Source organism: Carassius auratus, chromosome 16, assembly GCF_003368295.1.
Source record: "Carassius auratus strain Wakin chromosome 16, ASM336829v1, whole genome shotgun sequence".
Lineage (NCBI taxonomy): Eukaryota > Metazoa > Chordata > Actinopteri > Cypriniformes > Cyprinidae > Carassius > Carassius auratus.
This window is the reverse complement of record NC_039258.1, coordinates 3,863,350-3,883,120: the sequence shown is the minus strand read 5'-3', so window position 1 is coordinate 3,883,120 and position 19,771 is coordinate 3,863,350. Positions and strand designations below refer to the sequence as shown.

The window sequence follows — 19,771 nt, the reverse complement described above, 5'->3', positions numbered from 1 at the left end:
CCTTCAGAAACAGCGTTCACATGAATTAATTTATTGAATATTTACAAACTTTTCAGGATTAATAATCCTAAAAATAACTACTGTACATTGCATTTTGGTTGACAGATCTGTGGTGGTAGAGTATCTGTCGTCTGTGATCGGCTCTCGGTGATGAGTGAGGATTGTGGTCACATGACAGCTGTCAAATCAAATCAGCAAATGCATTACAAGCTTTTAAACACAAGATTTCCTTTGATACCACTTTGTTTCTCAAAGTCCGGCCTGTAGAACTGTTAGAAGTTTATATACACATACAATCGATTTTTCATCGTCTTTGTGCTTCACATTTCTTTTACAGGACAGAACACAGTTGGTGTCGAGACTAAGAATCTCAGCAGAAACAGACTGCTTGTGTCTCTGTACATTGTTAATGCCTAAGGCAGCTTGACTCAGACTCTGGCCATATATATATATATTTTTTTTTTCTTTTTTCTTTTTAACAAACATCTTTGAAAGCAAAAAATAATAATTTAAATGATGCATCAGTGCACATGATTATAAAGAAGAAAAAACATTTTTGTAATAATTCACCAACATTTACAATTTATAAGAAACCCTTTCACAATCAGATCTGTTGGATTTCTGATGGATAAAATCTAATTTTCTTAATAAATACTCATAAGATAACAGCTTGTTTGATGTTGACTTTAAACAGGGTTGCCACAGCTTTAGTTTCTGATTCTTTAAGAATTTCTAGAAATAGCTGAAAGCAGCTATTAAAGGAGCCGAGCATGAGAATCGGACCAATCGTCTAGGAGGAGTATGAAAAAAAAAAAGTTTTCAGAGGAACTAAAAACGGCGGATGGGGAGTTTGGCTAATTAGGGTATAATTTGTATCGATGTTCTGAGCATAATCTAAGAAATCCGTAAAGACCAGTAGGAAAAATATTCAAAAGTTGATGCATTAATTTTTTTAAATGTCATTATAATTGCTTAAAGCTTTTTGAGTGCCTTCAGGGCATGGTGCTGATGACACAAACTGAGTTTTGAGATTTGCATTTGTAACAACTACAACAACAATACAAAAGAAGGAAAAAATGCACTTTACGATGAAATAGCTGACATGGGAATATTAGGTATCGTTCTGCTTGGTATGTCATCACAAAAGTAAAATGACAAGTCTTGTGATTTTTGGCCAAATCGTTCAAAAGTTATAACCAAAAATATTCATTTTCAAAACTCCTGTCTACAAACTGTGAAGGTTTTTAATAACCTCAGATCATGGTTATTATAACACACACCAAGTTTGGGTTTAACACGCTTAAGCATTGTGAGGATATAGCCTCATGTTCATTTTGGCGTGCTCTTCGTTTAATTTGTTTGGGTGTTATTCAAGAACAGTTAGTCTAATAAAGTGGACTTCCATTACTTTTTGTTGGCATGGTCTGAAGACGACCTGGTTAAAACTTCGTGAAAATCAAATCAATGAAGTAAAAGAAGTAAAAAGTAGCGGGAACATTTTCATGACAGAAAATGATGTTATGGGACGCAATCAAATTTGGCATAAGCCAAGGAATCAGAGGAATTTTAAGTCAGAGAAATTCTGAAAAAATTTTGCTTCTAGACCTTACAGCTCAAAAATTCTTAGTATAAGTGTGAGGTCAACTTTGAGCTGTTGGTGGCGCTAGAGAGTTTGAGTTAGAGACTCCAAATTTGGTGTGATTAATATTGAGACTGTCCTCTATCTGTGTGCCAAATTTCACAACTTGCTGACGGTTCTATGGGGATCCATAGACTCAAGAGCGGCAGGAAAATACAAAAACTAACAGATACAACAAGGGCTTGGCCCCTAAAAGAGCAAATAATTTACTACAGAAATAGTTTTTTTTTTTTAATATATAGAAACTTCCAGGTTGACCGTGAGACCCTGTTTAAAGCTAAATAACTTGCACAAAGCCACCCGCCGCCCACAGATCCACTCGTTAATTGACTAAATCTAAACACTTAAACGTTGTTTTCTCTGATTCGAACAGCAGTATGTTACGGGCATTAACACACGACAGACGTGTTTCTAAAGAAACAACCTTCAAGGAGTGCTTGAGCTACTAAATCCTTCCCTTTACACATTCATAAATACAAGACAGGATCCGTTTCACTTAATAGAATCAACTCGACCCAGGAGAGGAGCATCAGCCTGTTGGACACGGGGTTGGGAACCGAAAATCAATTCCAATAAATTCCATTTGCCAATCAATTCTTGTGCGTGCATCTTTAAAATGAATTTGTCTTTGAATCATTCATTCAAGAGATTCATTCAAAAGCATTGAAAGGGAGTCATTGAATCATTCCATACATGAATTGCATGAGATGTTCAGCTTTCAGATGATGTATGCATCTCAAGTTTAAATCAATTGACCCCTTATGACTGGTTTTGTGCTCAAGGGTCTCAAATATGTTTAAATTGGGAATCTAAAAGAATCGGCATTGATAAGACTCGAACGATTCCCAACCCTAGTCATCATGAACGCATCCGCTCAAGAGGTATGTGCTCACCCGGGATCATCCAGAGAGGGATGTGTGTGTTAAGGCAGGTAAGGTGTGGAGGGCCGGGGCCAGGGGCCGGGGGCCGAGACTCAGTACGGTTGGCCCCAGTCTCCCGCGGGGCTCTTGGGCTTGGTTTGGTCCCAGAACACAGCATCGCTGGGTCGAGGAGGGCTGGGGAAGGACCAGGAGCTGTCGTCCAGCGAGCTCATGCGCAGGGGGGGATTGAGCCGCACGCCGGGGCTGCCCAGCGGAGCCGGACGAGGGAGGGGCCAGGGGTCCTGGGGGTCATCTGGGGTCGAGGGCAGTGGGGGAGCGCTGGGGGGGCGAGGGATGTCGTCCAGGCACTGCACTGGAACAGTTGAAGCAGCTGAAACCCACAGCCTCAGGATTTATTACACACTCCCACAAACACACTACAGCCTCAAAACATGCTCCCTACTGAGTGCACTCACTACAGCCTGACTCACCGATATCTAAAATAATAATATATTTATATATATATACACACACACACACACACACATAATCATTTATTTATATATGATTAATATATATATATATATACATATTTACATTATTTATTATCTATTATGAAATATTGTTTTGTACACATCAAACATTTTATACATTTTATCATATATTTATCTTTTTTTTTGTATTATATATTTAATTATTTTTTTCCTACTACATATATATTGTTACTTATACATGGTAGAAAATAATAGATTACATAAAGTCTTTGTTGTGTTTATTATTTTATATGTATACTGTAATGTGAGAAGATAATGGATCATTTGTAAGTTGCTTTGGATAAAAATCACCTGCTAAATGACTAAATTTAAATAATAATAATAAATAAATAACTTATATATATATATATACACACACACACACACACACACACACACACACCGGTATATACATATAAAAATCAGAGAGAGAGAGAAAGAGAGAGAGAGAGAGAGAGAGTGAGGGAGAGTGAGTGTGAGAGAGAGAAAGAGAGAGAGACAGAGAGAGAGTGAGGGAGAGAGAGAGACACAGAGAGAGAGAGAGAGAGAGACACAGAGAGAGAGTGAGGGAGAGAGAGAGAGAGAGAGTGAGGGAGAGAGAGAGAGAGAGTGAGGGAGAGAGAGAGAGAGAGAGTGAGGGAGAGAGAGAGAGAGAGTGAGGGAGAGAGAGAGAGAGAGAGAGAGTGAGGGAGAGAGAGAGACACAGAGAGAGAGAGAGAGAGAGAGTGAGGGAGAGAGAGCAGTGTTTACAGCACAGACAGAAATCAGACTGCGTTCCTCAGAGACGCACAGATTCACACACATCACTAACTCTCTGCTTCTCATCTCAAGAAACAACGAGGGGCTCATTTGAAAACTGATTATGTTTCTGATCTCTCAGAGGAATATACCAGCTATATCTTAAAGAAAGCCGCCCGCTCCAGAGTCACTCAAATAAACATGGAGCTCTTCCTCATTTTTAGCATTGATTCTAATTTGCACCTTTTGCTTTTCCTCTGCGACACACAGGGAATACTGACAACCGCAGAAAGACCAGAAGCACACACACACACACACACACACACAGTCATATAAAGCGCTGAGGTTTCACACAACATCACAAGATCATTTAACTCCATGAGCAGATGAATCCAGACAGAGCAGAAGTGTTTATGCTGTAAACCTGAAGTGTGTTTGAAAGCTCAGGTGTGTGATAGAAAATATACACTATTCTATACAGGTTTGGAATTACTGAAGATTTGTTTAAAAGTTTTTTGAAAAATTGTTAATAACAGTTGTGTTGCCAATTTTTTTTCTCTCTCTCTTTTTTTTTTTTTAAGGAAACCATGATACACTACCATTGAAAAAATTGGGATAAAAAAAATTAAATAAATGCAATTCTGAGTTTATATCTCACAAGTCTGACTCAGAAAGGGCAAGTTTCTAGAAATGTTAACTTGCAATGGTGAGAAAAAGATAAAAGTTGCAATTACCTGTCATTTTTGTTTTATTCTGTGGCTGAAGAAAAAAGTATAAGAAAAAGTCAAATGCAATATAAACTCAGTTCTGAAAAGTTTCATCTGAATTGTGAGATATAAAGTCTCAAGTGTGGAAGAGAAAAAGTCGGGGAAAAAAATAAAATTGCAAAAAAAAAGTCAGAATTAAGCAAAAATCACGGTTACAAATTTACTTAAAATTGCAAGATATAAACTCGCAATTCTGAGTTTAAAAACAAAAACAAAAAAACAACAGAATTGTGAGATAAAGTTGCAATGAACTTGTTTTTTTTCCATTAGACGAAATAAAGAAGAAAGTAAGAACTGCGAGGTTCAAACAAGTTTACATCTTACAATTATAACAACAATAAAAACTATTCTGAGAAGAAACATTAAAACTGTGAGATAAAAATTATTTTGGGATAACAATTTCCTTATTTCTGTTTAATCCATGTCGAAAAAAAGAAAGAAAAAAAAGTGCAAGAAATTTTTTTTTATTAGAGATTAATTAGAACTGCGAAACTAAATCTGATGATAATTAATCCTTCATTTCAAATATCTATGCACTAATAATGCGCATTGTCCCTGATTAAATAAATAAATGAATGGGGAAAAAAAAGAATGAGACATCCAAATTGAAAGACATAACCTTGCAAGTGCAAGAGAAGATGTCCAGACTGTGATTGAGACAGTGTAGATCTGTGTTGTGTGAGAAACAAGCGCTGTGCTGCAGGAAGAGGCTGAGGTCTGATGGTTATTTCGGTGTAAGAGCGCTGGTGAGCTCACCTCGTCTGAAGACGGGCGCTGGTCTCTCTCTCATCTTCTTCAGCAGCTCCGACTGAGAGCGAACGACTGACTGCAGACTGGACACTTCACCGAGGACGTCCTGATACGACCGGACCATCGCCCTGAACACAACACACACCCAGAACTCCTCCTGAAGGTGCACTCTTCTTAATGTGATACAGCATCGCTGGGGCTATTATTATTTTTTTGCTTTCAAATATGTCTTTTTTATTTATTTATTTATTTTAGTTATAGTTATTTAGCAGGTTTTACTACACATATGAAGTGTTTAAGAAATACACTTTTTTTTAATATGTTTTTTAAAGAAGTCTCCTCTGCTCACCAAGGAGGCATTTATTTTATCCAAACTATAAATATAAATTGTGAAAAAATGGTACTATTTAAAATAACTTTTTTATTCAGATGCATGTTAAACTGTAATTAATTAATACTTTCAAATAGAAAACAATTAAATTATTTTTAACAATTATTAAAACAGTCTTTAAAGAGCATAAAAAAATATTATGGTTCAAAAACGTTTGATTGGTAGTGTGTGTTCACTGTAAAAATGGCTAGAAATATAGGAAGATTTTTTTCCTTAAAAACCTATAATTATAAAACCTCTCCCATGATTTACATTGGTGAAAATGAAATGTGTGTCCATTATTTGAATAATAAATGTCATTTCACTGTCCCTCTCATTTTTGTCCCAATCCCTCCCTCTAGTGGACACTGGCAGCACTGCAAGCATCATAAACAGGAAAACATTAATGTCATAAATACCTGGCGTCTGTCAAAGCTTCATGAGACGGATCATCATCAACTACACAGTTTTTACAAACATCCTGTAAAGAGAAGAACATCATGAGACTGATACTATTTAAATAATAAAATGTATATATAAAATTAGATAAAAAAATAGATATTACATATATTTTATATAGTAATTGCTACAGTATTATGCTTTACTTAAAATAAACTGTTTTTTTTATTAATGTAAAAAAAATTAAATAACATACATACATACATATGCACATACATACATAAATACATACATATATATACACATATATACATACATATATACAAACACATATATACATATACACACATATCTATATATCTATATATCTATATATCTATATCTATATATCTATATATCTATATATCTATATCTATATATCTATATCTATATATATATATATATATATATATATATATATATATATATATATATATATATATATATAAACAAGACAAATAAATGTACATGATGCGTTATTTTATAGCACATTTATTTACACTGTTACATTTTATTTAAAAAACTTGTAGATATATGACACAGATGTGTTGCTGGTGTGTAACACAAGTGTTGTGCAAATATATAGTGCAGGTGAAGCGCAGGTGTAGTGGGGGGTGTAGCATAGGTGTACTGGGGTGTAACACAGGTGTAGTGCAAGTGTAGCACCGTTGTGGTGCAGGTGCAGTGGGGTGTAACACAGGTGTAGTGCAGGTGTAGCGCCGGTGTAGTAGGGGTGTAACACAGGTGAAGCGCAGGTGTAGTAGGGGTGTAACACAGGTGTAGTGCAGGTGTAGCGCCGGTGTAGTAGGGGTGTAACGCAGGTGTAGTAGGGGTGTAACACAGGTGTAGCACTGGTGTAGTGCAGGTGCAGTGGAGTGTAACACAGGTGTAGTGCAGATATATAATGCAGGTGTAACACAGGTGTAGTGCAGGTGTAGTGGGGGTGTAACACAGGTGTAGTACAGATATATAATGCTGGTGTAGTGGGGGTGTAACACAGGTGTAGCGCCAGTGTAGTGGGGTGTAACATGTGTAATCATATAACATTATAACATTATCCAGAGAAACAATGTTAATGATAAATCCCCTGTTATGTTTGTACTGGCTACTGTATACAGGCCACCAGGCCACCATACAGACTTTATTAAAGAGTTTGGTGATTTTACATCCGAGTTAGTTCTGGCTGCAGATACAGTCTTAATAGTTGGTGATTTTAATATCCATGTCGATAATGAAAAAGATGCATTGGGATCAGCATTTATAGACATTCTGAACTCTATTGGTGTTAGACAACACGTTTCAGGACCTACTCATTGTCGAAATCATACTCTAGATTTAATAATGTCACATGGAATTGATGTTGATAGTGTTGAAATTATTCAGCCAAGTGATGATATCTCAGATCATTATTTAGTTCTGTGTAAACTTCATATAGCCAAAATTGTAAATTCTACTTCTTGTTACAAGTATCGAAGAACCATCACTTCTACCACAAAAGACTGCTTTTTTAAGTTATCTTCCTGATGTATCCGAATTCCTTAGCATATCCAAAACCTCAGAACAACTTGATGATGTAACAGAAACTATGGACTCTCTCTTTTCTAGCACTTTAAATACAGTTGCTCCTTTACGCTTAAGAAAGGTTAAGGAAAACAGTTTGACACCATGGTATAATGAGCATACTCGCACCCTAAAGAGAGCAGCCCGAAAAATGGAGCGCAGCTGGAGGAAAACAAAACTAGAGGTATTTCGTATTGCTTGGCGGGAAAGTAGCATATCCTACAGAAAAGCATTAAAAACTGCTAGATCTGATTACTTTTCTTCTCTTTTAGAAGAAAACAAACATAACCCCAGGTATTTATTCAATACAGTGGCTAAATTAACGAAAAATAAAGTCTCAACAAGTGTTGACATTTCCCAACACCACAGCAGTAATGACTTTATGAACTACTTTACTTCTAAAATCGATACTATTAGAGATAAAATTGCAACCATTCAGCCGTCAGCTACAGTATCACATCAGACAGTGCACTATAGACCCCCTGAGGAACAGTTTCACTCATTCTCTACTATAGGAGAGGAAGAATTGTATAAACTTGTTAAATCATCTAAACCAACAACATGTATGTTAGACCCTATACCATCTAAGCTCTTAAAAGAGGTGCTTCCAGAAGTCATAGGTCCTCTTCTGACTATTATTAATTCCTCATTGTCATTAGGATATGTCCCCAAAACCTTCAAACTGGCTGTTATTAAGCCTCTCATAAAAAAGCCACAACTTGACCCCAGAGAACTAGTTAATTATAGACCAATCTCGAATCTCCCTTTTCTGTCCAAGATACTAGAAAAGGTGGTATCCTCACAATTATATTCCTTCTTAGAGAAAAATGGTATATGTGAGGATTTCCAGTCAGGATTTAGACCGTATCATAGTACTGAAACTGCTCTCCTTAGAGTTACAAATGATCTGCTCTTATCATCTGATCGTGGTTGTATCTCTCTATTAGTGTTATTGGATCTTAGTGCTGCGTTTGACACAATTGACCACAACATTCTTTTGCATAGACTTGAACACTTTGTTGGCATCAGTGGAAGTGCATTAGCATGGTTTAAATCGTACTTATATGACCGCCATCAGTTCGTAGCAGTGAATGAAGATGTATCATATCGATCACAAGTGCAGTATGGAGTACCTCAAGGCTCAGTTCTAGGGCCGCTACTCTTCACGCTTTATATGTTACCCTTGAGAGATATCATCAGGAAACATGGTGTTAGCTTACACTGTTATGCTGATGATACGCAGCTCTATATTTCCTCGCAGCCCGGTGAAACACACCAATTTGAAAAACTAATGGAATGCATATTCGATATAAAAAATTGGATGACGAGTAATTTCTTACTGCTAAATTCAGAAAAAACAGAGGTGTTAATCATAGGGCCTAAAAACTCTACTTGTAATAACCTAGAACACTGTCTAAGACTTGATGGTTGCTCTGTCAATTCTTCATCATCAGTTAGGAACCTAGGTGTGCTACTTGATCGCAATCTTTCCTTAGAAAGCCACGTTTCTAGCATTTGTAAAACTGCATTTTTCCATCTCAAAAATATATCTAAATTACGGCCTATGCTCTCAATGTCAAATGCAGAAATGTTAATCCATGCATTTATGACTTCAAGGTTAGACTATTGTAATGCTTTATTGGGTGGTTGTTCTGCACGCTTGGTAAACAAACTACAGCTAGTCCAAAATGCAGCAGCAAGAGTTCTTACTAGAACCAGGAAGTATGACCATATTAGCCCGGTCCTGTCCACACTGCACTGGCTCCCTATCAAACATTGTATAGATTTTAAAATATTGCTTATTACTTATAAAGCCCTGAATGGTTTAGCACCTCAGTATTTGAATGAGCTCCTTTTACATTATACTCCTCTACGTCCGCTACGTTCTCAAAACTCAGGCAATTTGATAATACCTAGAATATCAAAATCAACTGCGGGCGGCAGATCCTTTTCCTATTTGGCGCCTAAACTCTGGAATAACCTACCTAACATTGTTCGGGAGGCAGACACACTCTTGCAGTTTAAATCTAGATTAAAGACCCATCTCTTTAACCTGGCATACACATAACATACTAATATGCTTTTAATATCCAAATCCGTTAAAGGATTATTAGGCTGCATTAATTAGGTAAACTGGAACCGGAACACTTCACATAACACCGTACTTTCTACATCATTAGAAGAATGGCATCTACGCTAATATTAGTCTGTTTCTCTCTTGTTCCGAGGTCACCGTGGCCACCAGATCCAGTCTGTGTCCAGATCAGAGGGTCACTGCAGTCACCCGGATCCAGTACGTATCCAGACCAGATGGTGGATCAGCACCTAGAAAGGACCTCTACATCCCTGAAAGACAGTGGAGACCAGGACAACTAGAGCCCCAGATACAGATCCCCTGTAAAGACCTTGTCTCAGAGGAGCACCAGGACAAGACCACAGGAAACAGATGATTCTTCTGCACAATCTGACTTTGCTGCAGTCTGGAATTGAACTACTGGTTTCGTCTGGTCAGAGGAGAACTGGCCCCCCAACTGAGCCTGGTTTCTCCCAAGGTTTTTTTCTCCATTCTGTCACCGATGGAGTTTCGGTTCCTTGCCGCTGTCGCCTCTGGCTTGCTTAGTTGGGGTCACTTCATCTACAGCGATATCATTGACTTGATTGCAAATTAAAACAGACACTATTTCAACTGAACAGAGATGACATCACTGAATTCAATGATGAACTGCCTTTAACTATCATTTTGCATTATTGAGACACTGTTTTCCAAATGAATGTTATTCAGTGCTTTGGCGCAATGTATTTTGTTTAAAGCACTATATAAATAAAGGTGATTGAAATAAAGGTGATTGATGTGTAGTGCAGGTGTAGTGGGGGGTGTAGCACAAGTGTATTGGGGGTGTAACACAGGTATAGCTCAAGTGTAGTGGGGGTGTATGACAGGTGTAGCGCAGGTGAAGTGGGGGGTGTAGCACAGGTGTAGTAGGGGTGTAACGCAAGTGAAGTGGGGTTGTAAAACAGGTGTAGCGCAGGTGTAGTAGGGGTGTAACACAGGTGTAGTGCAAGTGTAGTGGGGGTGTATGACATGTGTAGCGCAGGTGAAGTGGGGGGTGTAGCACAGGTGTAGTAGGGGTGTAACGCAAGTGAAGTGGGGTTGTAACACAGGTGTAGTGCAAGTGTAGTGGGGGGTGTAGCACAGGTGTAGCGCAGGTGTAGTGGGGGGTGTAACACAGGTGTAGTGCAAGTGTAGTGGGGGGTGTAGCGCAGGTGTAGCACAGGTGTAGTGCAAGTGTAGTAGGGGTGTAACACAGGTGTAGTGCAAGTGTAGTGGGGGTGTATGACAGGTGTAGCGCAGGTGAAGTGGGGGGTGTAGCACAGGTGTAGTAGGGGTGTAACGCAAGTGAAGTGGGGTTGTAACACAGGTGTAGTGCAAGTGTAGTGGGGGGTGTAGCACAGGTGTAGCGCAGGTGTAGTGGGGGTGTAACACAGGTGTAGCGCAAGTGTAGTGGGGGGTGTAACACAGGTGTAGCGCAGGTGTAGTAGGGGTGTAGCACAGGTGTAGTGCAAGTGTAGTGGGGGGTGTAGCGCAGGTGTAGTGGGGGGTGTAGCACAGGTGTAGTGCAAGTGTAGTGGGGGGTGTAACACAGGTGTAGCGCAGGTGTAGTAGGGGTGTAGCACAGGTGTAGTGCAAGTGTAGTAGGGGTGTAACACAGGTGTAGCGCAGGTGTAGTGGGGGGTGTAACACAGGTGTAGTGCAAGTGTAGTGGGGGGTGTAGCACAGGTGTAGCGCAGGTGTAGTAGGGGTGTAACACAGGTGTAGTGCAAGTGTAGTGGGGGGTGTAGCACAGGTGTAGCGCAGGTGTAGTGGGGGGTGTAGCACAGGTGTAGTGCAAGTGTAGTAGGGGTGTAACACAGGTGTAGCGCAGGTGTAGTGCGGGGTGTAACACAGGTGTAGCGCAGGTTTAGTGGGGGGTGTAACACAGGTGTAGCGCAGATATATAGTGCAGGTGTAGCAGAGGTGGAGACGCACCTGTCCGGCCCTGCAGAGCTTGTGCAGCGCGTCGTTCTCTAACTGTAAGCGCTCCAGCTGCTCCTGCAGAGAGTGGATCTTTATGTCACTGCTGCATCTGTCCACCTGCCAGTAATCTCCCGTATCTGTCAGACTCTTCATCACTAACACCAGAAGAACAGCATTACAACAACCGCTCGACTGCAACATTCGATGCAACAGGCCATACTCAATCTTCACAATGTGAATCCTCATATTTCATTTTTAAGATTTTTAGCAAAAATATATACTGTGATAGATCTTACTGTTTATATGCAATGTTATACCAAAATAAAAATGATTTAGCATAATTTTTGTGTTCATTGGTGGAGAATGTAAATTATTTAAAATAGGTTTTTACTGTATCCCAGTAATTTCCTAGTAACATTTAACAATATAAAATGTAATAAATGTTTTTACTTTTTTACTAGCCACTCTTCACGATTTAATAATTCAACAACACACTATTTAATACTTTAATGCCATAATATTTAATTTTAATAATTTAATATGCATTTATAAATAACATTACATACCTTAATACTGCAATAACAGTTCATGATAACTGAATAATATTTAATTTAATATAATTTAATGTTAAAACATAAGATATAAGTAATTCAGAAATATAAGAAATATTTACTAATTTAATCCTGTACTATTTAATCACTTAGAATGTAATATTATTTAATAAATGGATAATACAGGACGCATTTGCAGCAACATAATGCATGGATTCTGTATAGTAAGATCTTCACAAACACTGGGGATTATGTCACACTGGCTGATGAGAATATGAATATAACCTTGGCTGGTGTCCATCTCTGATCTGAGCTGCAGAAGCTCCATCTCTTTGGCCTGCAGCTGCTCCGTCAGAAGCCTCTCTAAATCCAGCTTCTCCTTTTTCTGGAAGAAGAGACAGACATGAGTTTATGATCTGCACTCAGGAGGGTCTGACCATCCAACACCAGCTGAAGTACCACTTTATTGAGCTCCATCTGCAGGTCCTCCTTCTCGATGTAGATGCCGCGGTACGCACTGAAGGCTTTGTTCATGTACTGCGGTCCTTCAGACGGAGGAGCTTCTGGATGGAAATGCTGCCGAAACACACACAAAATTTATTTTACTTTAAAATTTTACTAGTAACATTTAATACTATTAAAAGACAGCTTGATAATTTAATACCACAATATTTAATAATTTACTAGAACCATTTAATAATATAAAATTATAATACTAATTCTATAATATATAATTTAATATTTAACAAGTAGCATTTAATAATTTACTGATAAAATAATTAAATAATCAGAGAAAGTTGTAGTATTTAATCATATAAAAATGTAACAAATCAACAATAATAAAGAATATTTTAACAGTAAGCTTTAATAAAAATAATGAAATAACCGAACAATATATTTAATGTTTTAAATCAATAAATTACTTTAATAATTCAACAATATGGAAATTAAATTTGTTTACTAGTGACATTTAATAAACTAACATAATTAAAAAATTATAATTCAATAATATAATAATACCTTTTAATATTTTACTAGTGATATTTAATAATTTTATACAATAAAATAATTTGATATTATTATTATTATTTTACTAATATTTAATATTTTACTAGTGACTTTTAATAATTTTATAATGTAATGGTTTAAAAAATGTTTTTAATATTTTAGCATTTTTATTTATAATAGTACAAAAAATATTCAAATATACAACTATAGCTATTTTAATAATTTAATAATTTAAACAATTATTTCAATAATAATAAAAATACTTAATGTAATGATATTTATCAGTTTAATAATATTATAATTATCTCATCATTCAAAAATGCAATACACTTATAATTTGGAATAGACAGATTGAGTGAATAATTAATGTAGGTGCTTAAACACTCCTCCGTTTTTAACCCTTTGATGGTTTGTGAACACACACCTTGTCCTCCAGCTGCTTGACTCTGCGGCGCAGCAGGCCGTTCTCCTTCTCCGTGTCTCGGAGTCTCTTCTTGATGTCCTCGTAGGCAGTGACCAGAGCGAAGTGAGACGCCACCGACTCGTCCCCGGGACACACGGACACGGGGCTCTCGGGCGGCCCATACGCCGTCTCATGCTTCAGGATACAGATGTCATCATCCACCGCCGGAGACTCCATCCCAGAGCTGAGCAACAGACATCAGAGATGCATTCAGAACAAGCACCGACACAATGTGTGTGTGTGTGTGTGTGTGTGTACTGTGTATTTGTTGTATTACGTGCATATATTAACGAAAAATATGTTAGACTATATCAAATATCTATATTTACATTAGTGCTGCCAAATGATTAATTGCATACAAAAAATAATGTAACATATATTTATTATGGATATATATAAATACAAAAACATAATGTATGCGTTTCAGAAAAATATGTTAATGTTATGTTTACGTGTTCAATATATTTCAATATATAGGAATATAAATTACCATAAATATTATAAATTTATTATTTATTTTTTCTTTTTAGGCGTTGTACTTATTATTATTTATTATTATAATAATATTTATTATTAATGGTCATCAATGTATCAATACAGACTGTTATGGCTGTTACTGATAGTTCAGATTAATAACTAAAATCAATCTAGTGAATAATAATTATTTCCCTATAATAAGACTTTTAGATTTTAAATACCAATAAGGCCTTAAATATGAAATATATTCCAGTGTTATATAGTAATATAATATTGTATTGTGTAATACAGCATTCATGCATAACATGTTAATATTAATATAAACTACAAATGAAGGGGTTTTATTGTAATATACAGATGGTTTTGGTCAAAGTGAAACAGAAAGAACATGACAACAAGCAAAGAGCAAAGTGACAAACCAGCAGATGAAACATAAAGAAGAACTAATGTGTTACAGCAGGAGCAAGCGAGTGTGATAAAACCCGACAGAACAGAGTCAGACATCAGAAGATGTTTGTGTTCATCTGCGCGATTATTATGATGAGGTTTGATATGAAATATGAATAATAAACATAAAACACTCACCAGACAGCAGTCAGCGCGGACAGCAGACTCCAACACCGCAAGAAATCATGATAAAGAGACAAAAACAGACTGGACAACACACAAACACTGTCCAGGAAGTGCTTCTCTCCGCTCACTGGACTTCCGGCGGAAGCAGCGCTGCGTCGCGCTCGAAGCCAGACACGTGCCTCGAGGAAATCGATTTATTTATCTTGATAAAATGGGTAACCTCTGGCCCTCTTCGGTCATTTTTTATTTAGAAATTAAAAAAAGAGATTTTTATCACATTAGCAATATGAACACACACACACACACACACCATGGACATGATTGGGATATGTTAAAGAGTAAATACCTTCTTCGCGGTATAAATAAATAAAACCCACAGAGATTCTCATTCTCTCTATCTCTAGCATTTATTAAAGTACATTGAATAAAATGTACAAAAAATAAAAATGTTTGTATTGCCTAGTGTTTTGAATAATCACTTTTCCTTCCTTATTTTGTTAGATATTTTAATGATCAAATACTGAGAAACAAAAATGCTTTCTATGTGTTCCCTTTCTAACAAGATTTTAATGTTTGACTGTAATCATAATGTAAAACCTGATACTTATCTAACCAAAAATATCAAAGCCTCTGTATATGTTATATTAGACTCTATGTGTTTGAGTTAAAATCATCTTAATGCTGGATGTGTTTCAGGTTTTGTCTTCTCCAGATGTTCACTGATGGACTGGAGTGCTGTGGATTATTGGGATGTTTTTATCAGACTCTCATTCTGACGGCACCCATTCACTGCAGAGCATCCATTGATGAGACACTGATGCAGTGCTACATTTCTCCAAACCTGATGAAGAAACAAACTCATCCTGATCTCAGATGAACTCATTTCCAGCTGAACTGTTCCTTTAATAGTTTCCCAACAGACATTCTTCCCAGGCTCACAGTTTCATAAAACAGAAGAGATTTATTCTGACATAGTTTTTATGTTTTACGTAAGGGTGTAATGCATCTTATGAAACAAACTGAACCTCTGAGCCCAGTGCTAAAGACTGACGCAAGAGTGTTATTTAATAATACAATTACTTAAGCAGAAACTCCAGAACACACACAGTTCAGTTTGATAAAAAACCATGTGTTTTATTAGAAACCCAGAAACACAGCGCCAGCACTGCGTGACAAACACAACTCAACATGTGATCACAGATATTAAATAGAGTAAAAAACATCACTAGCACACAGCAAACCCTTTTCCTTTTCACATGGAAATCAGTCTAAGTGCATATTAAACACAGTACAGACAGTAAACCGTGAGTGTCAGTAGTACTCAAGGGCTCGTGTCAGATCTAGTGTGCCCTACGTAGGCAGCACGCTTGATCCCCAGGGCTTGAGGAATGTGTTCAGTTACTGCAAACGGGAATTAAAGCCGCAAATCCTGCCTGGACTTGTCTTGACAGTAACTCTCTTGGTTCAGAGGAAGAGATGAGTGACCGGACGAGTCGAGGCGGTTTGCTGTTGTTCTTCTCTCAGACGAAGCTCCACACCTCCAGATCCCGCACGGTGAAGTCGTGATGGAGGCTGAGAGGACGGTTACAGAAGGTGTTGCAGGAGTAACTGGAGCCGCGGTACAGATCCGAGTCCAGCCACAGGCCGAACGGACCCCTGAACACACACACACACACACACACACACACAGCAGAGCATTACATTCATGCTTTTGGCAGATGCATTGCATTTAAAATATATTTGCTCAGTTCATTCATGCACCAGGAAATTCTTCTTAAACTATTCTTACTTAAATAATACGTCTTTTCAGAATTGCAAGATATAAACTCTAGATATATATATATTTTTTTAAGTTTATATTCCATAATTCAGATTTGTTTTGGTTTCCGCCACTGAATAAAAAACACAAATTCTGTTAAAATAAATTGAGCGTTATATATGCTATTTTTATTTTATTTTATTATTTTATTTCATTAGTTTTATTTTATTTTATTTTATAAAATATTATTTTATTTTCTGTGTCAGAAACAGGCTTCCATAGATATGAGCCTAAATGCACTTTTTTGAGCTATGTTGTAAAAATCATCATGTAGAAAATAAAATCATTTTTATTTCAGTCTTTTATTTTATTTTTTTATTTTATTTTTTATTATTATTTATTTTATTTTATTATTTTTATTATTATGTAAATTAAAATTTGTTTTATTTTATTTATTTATTTATTTATTTTATTTTTATTTATTTTATTTATTTATTTTTTTTTATTTTTTTTTTCTGTGTCAGAAACAGGCTTCCATAGATATGAGCCCGAATGCACTTCTATGAGCTCCGTTGTAAAAATCATCATGTAGTTTTGCTTTCCATTAAGCAGAAGCTGAAGTATGATTTAATGTTGTGTTTAACAGAAAATGAAAGTCACGAGAGTGTGAAAGGTGACAGTTACTCAACTTTTATTACACTTCCACATTCAGAAAGCAGAAGTGACCAACCACTTCCCCTTTAGTCTTATGAATTGCGGTTCACTAACGGTTCACTAAAAAAATGCTTTAATTCCTCAAAGACACATTTAACTGATAAGTAAGAAAAAAATAAATTGATAGAACATGTTTTCAATGTAATGATGTAATGCTGAAAATACAGCGGAGCATCACAGAAATAAATTACACTCTAACACAGATTCACACAGAAAACAGCTGTTTTAAAATGTAATAATATTTTACTATTTTACTATATATTTGACCAAATAAATGCAGCCTTGATAAATGAATGATGAAGGACTCACCCTCCTCCTCCCATCTGCAGAGAGTCCAGGAATCCTCTCACAAAGTAGGAGTTTTCTCCACTCCAGCGGAAGATCTGCAGAGGAACCAAACACAGGTCAGAACCAGAGCCAGAGCCAGAGCCAGAGCTAGAGCCAGAACCAGAACCAGAACCAGACTCAGACTCAGTATTCAGTAATTGAGCAGACACCTGAAACTCGGGACTGAAGCTGTAGAGGAAGGTTTCTCCCGTCCCGTAGCAGTAGCTGCTGACTCTGAACGGATCGGAGGAAAACGCTCCAAACACCTGAGGATTCACAACAACAGACTGTTTTATCAGATCAATATCAACGCTACGGGATATCAATCTCTTACAATACTGCACAACACAAAATCATTTTTGTTGTTAATTCAGTTTATTTATTGAATGTAAAAAACTGAAAAGCACTCTAACAATAGAAAATGGATCTAACAACCAGTGATATTTTAGTATATTTGAGATTTTATAGTTTTTATTATTATCATTATTTAACTAGTTAAAAAAAAATCTATTTTCATTTTAACTAAATTAAAATTTTAGTTTTACATTTTTATTAATTCTAAAGTACCTAAACAGTAGATTTTATTAATTTTCAGTTTTACTTTTTTAGCACATGAAGTTAAACTAAACAGCATGAGATAATTATAGTAAAAATTAAATAAAATAGAAAATTTAATTATTTGTAAATATTTTATTAATTATTTATATTTATAATATTAACACATATTTATATTTTATTTGCACAATTTATTTAGTTTTAAGTAATGCATTTCTATAATGTTATAATTTTATGTGCGTATATTAACCCATGCATGAACTGATCAAATGTATATCAAAGTCACTTTGGATAAAATCATCTGCCAAATGCATGCATGCAATGATTAAATGTAAGATAGATTTTATTTTGCATACTGTAAACAGACTCGGCTTTTCTCCCAAAAGAAAAAAAAAATGGCAAAAATATAATTTCTTAATACTAAGTAAAAATACTAAGTGAATTGATATAAATGCACATATTCACAGTTTGCCTGATGTTAGAGGAATAACACACGTGCATCTGTCACATGTGCATTGCACTCGATCCTAACTGTGTGTGTACCTGGTCGTCCGTGTCTCTGATGACCATCAGCACGGGTCTGTCTAACTCTCTCATCTGTCGGTACAGTGTGGTCAGGCTGGTGCCGTGCTCCACCGTGCTGTACACCAGCTTCCAAGAGGAACCCTGCGTCCTCGCCGGGATGTGATTGGTCAGCTGCGGACACACATCAGTCACTCAGACCTTCAGTGCATTCACTTCATCCATGCATATTTCAGTCAATCATGAAAGTGCCCCACTCACGTGTTCCAGATGCCGTTCGTTCAGAATCTGACTCTGGTCTATTAGAACCGGCAGCGGCTCGTCAGCTTCAGAGTCTGCGGAGCTACAGACGCTCGGACGCCGCTTGTTCTGCTGCTTCACAGTCACGATCTGAACACAAACAGAGGACAACAGCAGTCAATGCATGCGCTTCTCTCTCTCTTCTGTCACAGCGGGGATCGAGCTCTTCTCAGCTCACCTCCACAAACGGCTCCTCTGATTTATTGGCGTAGTATAAGATCTTGATGCTGTGCTGCACTGGCCTCATGTTGACTGATCTGATCTACAGCGGCGTGAACACTGTGTTTATACAGCGTTATCTCTCCACCCACCCGCTCTCACATTACAACAGTACTTTCGTTTTAGAGGAAGAGCGACAGAAGAGGAAGCTGGCAGGAGAGTTTGTGACCTGCACCCACTGGAAAAACCTTCTTCAGTGAGGTGGCCACTAAATATCATGCATCTGTGTCGCTTTGTTTCTTGATTGGAAAACACGAATGGAAAAAGTATATATATATATCCTAAATGAACTCCACTAAACGGACCTCAAACTCAATGCACTTCATTTCATGGATCTGAATGTTGATCTTTTCTGTAGTGTTTTATCGTGTTGCATTGGTTTTATTATTGCAGCAGCTGAAAATAAACTCAAAGGCATGTTTCTGAATGGTGTGCATGCAGCGTAATCCACGTACCTCCCATGTTTCTGATGCAGAACTGCTGAGCAGAGAGTCGATCACGTCGAGCGCTTCCGGATGGACCCTGAGGAAGTCCGGTTTGCTGCTGTGTTTGCTGTAGATGGTCTCTGGAGACCACTGGACGAAGAACGTGTACAGATGATCGACTCTAAAGGGAAGCAGAAAGCACACTTTG

General features: G+C 37.1%; 2 protein-coding genes across 4 annotated transcripts in view; both read right to left on the bottom strand.

Moving 5' to 3' along the window:
- Window positions 1-15: 15 nt before the first annotated feature.
- azi2 (5-azacytidine induced 2) lies at window positions 16-14,894 on the bottom strand. 2 transcript variants are annotated; one of them, XM_026283430.1, is made up of 8 exons: window positions 14,755-14,894; window positions 13,654-13,876; window positions 12,681-12,797; window positions 12,507-12,606; window positions 11,683-11,825; window positions 6,077-6,138; window positions 5,294-5,415; window positions 16-2,890 (listed from the first exon to the last, which is right to left on the bottom strand). In XM_026283430.1, exons 2-8 carry the CDS (start codon window positions 13,867-13,869, stop codon window positions 2,613-2,615), a joined length of 1,038 nt encoding a protein of 345 aa, XP_026139215.1. In that variant the 5' UTR covers window positions 13,870-13,876; window positions 14,755-14,894; the 3' UTR covers window positions 16-2,612. The 2 variants fall into 2 exon arrangements, with proteins under 2 accessions (XP_026139215.1, XP_026139214.1); XM_026283429.1 differs by having other exon boundaries at window positions 16-2,872; window positions 14,755-14,891.
- Window positions 14,895-15,850: 956 nt separating this feature from the next.
- The window catches only part of ncoa7a (nuclear receptor coactivator 7a), a 5,441-nt gene continuing 1,520 nt past the window's right edge, over window positions 15,851-19,771 (bottom strand). The window contains exons 2-7 of one of the 2 annotated variants that reach the window (XM_026283434.1): window positions 19,594-19,744; window positions 18,881-19,009; window positions 18,641-18,793; window positions 17,713-17,808; window positions 17,525-17,598; window positions 15,851-16,398 (exon numbers count right to left, since the gene is read on the bottom strand). In XM_026283434.1, coding sequence (XP_026139219.1) covers window positions 16,263-16,398; window positions 17,525-17,598; window positions 17,713-17,808; window positions 18,641-18,793; window positions 18,881-19,009; window positions 19,594-19,744 — 739 coding nt within the window. In that variant the 3' untranslated portion in view covers window positions 15,851-16,262. Of the gene's footprint in view, window positions 16,399-17,524; window positions 17,599-17,712; window positions 17,809-18,640; window positions 18,794-18,880; window positions 19,010-19,097; window positions 19,203-19,593; window positions 19,745-19,771 lie in introns of those variants that run through there. The other variant, XM_026283435.1, reaches the window with a different exon arrangement.

Excerpts from the sequence above, each read along its gene's own strand:
- azi2 (XM_026283430.1), bottom strand. The coding sequence starts at position 13,869 with ATGGAGTCTCCGGCGGTGGATGATGACATCTGTATCCTGAAGCATGAG. Across the intron at positions 11,826-12,506 it reads AGAGATGGACACCAGCCAAG|TGATGAAGAGTCTGACAGAT; the intron begins GTTATATTCATA and ends TTCTGGTGTTAG. Across the intron at positions 6,139-11,682 it reads AGCTCTGCAGGGCCGGACAG|GATGTTTGTAAAAACTGTGT; the intron begins GTGCGTCTCCAC and ends TTCTCTTTACAG.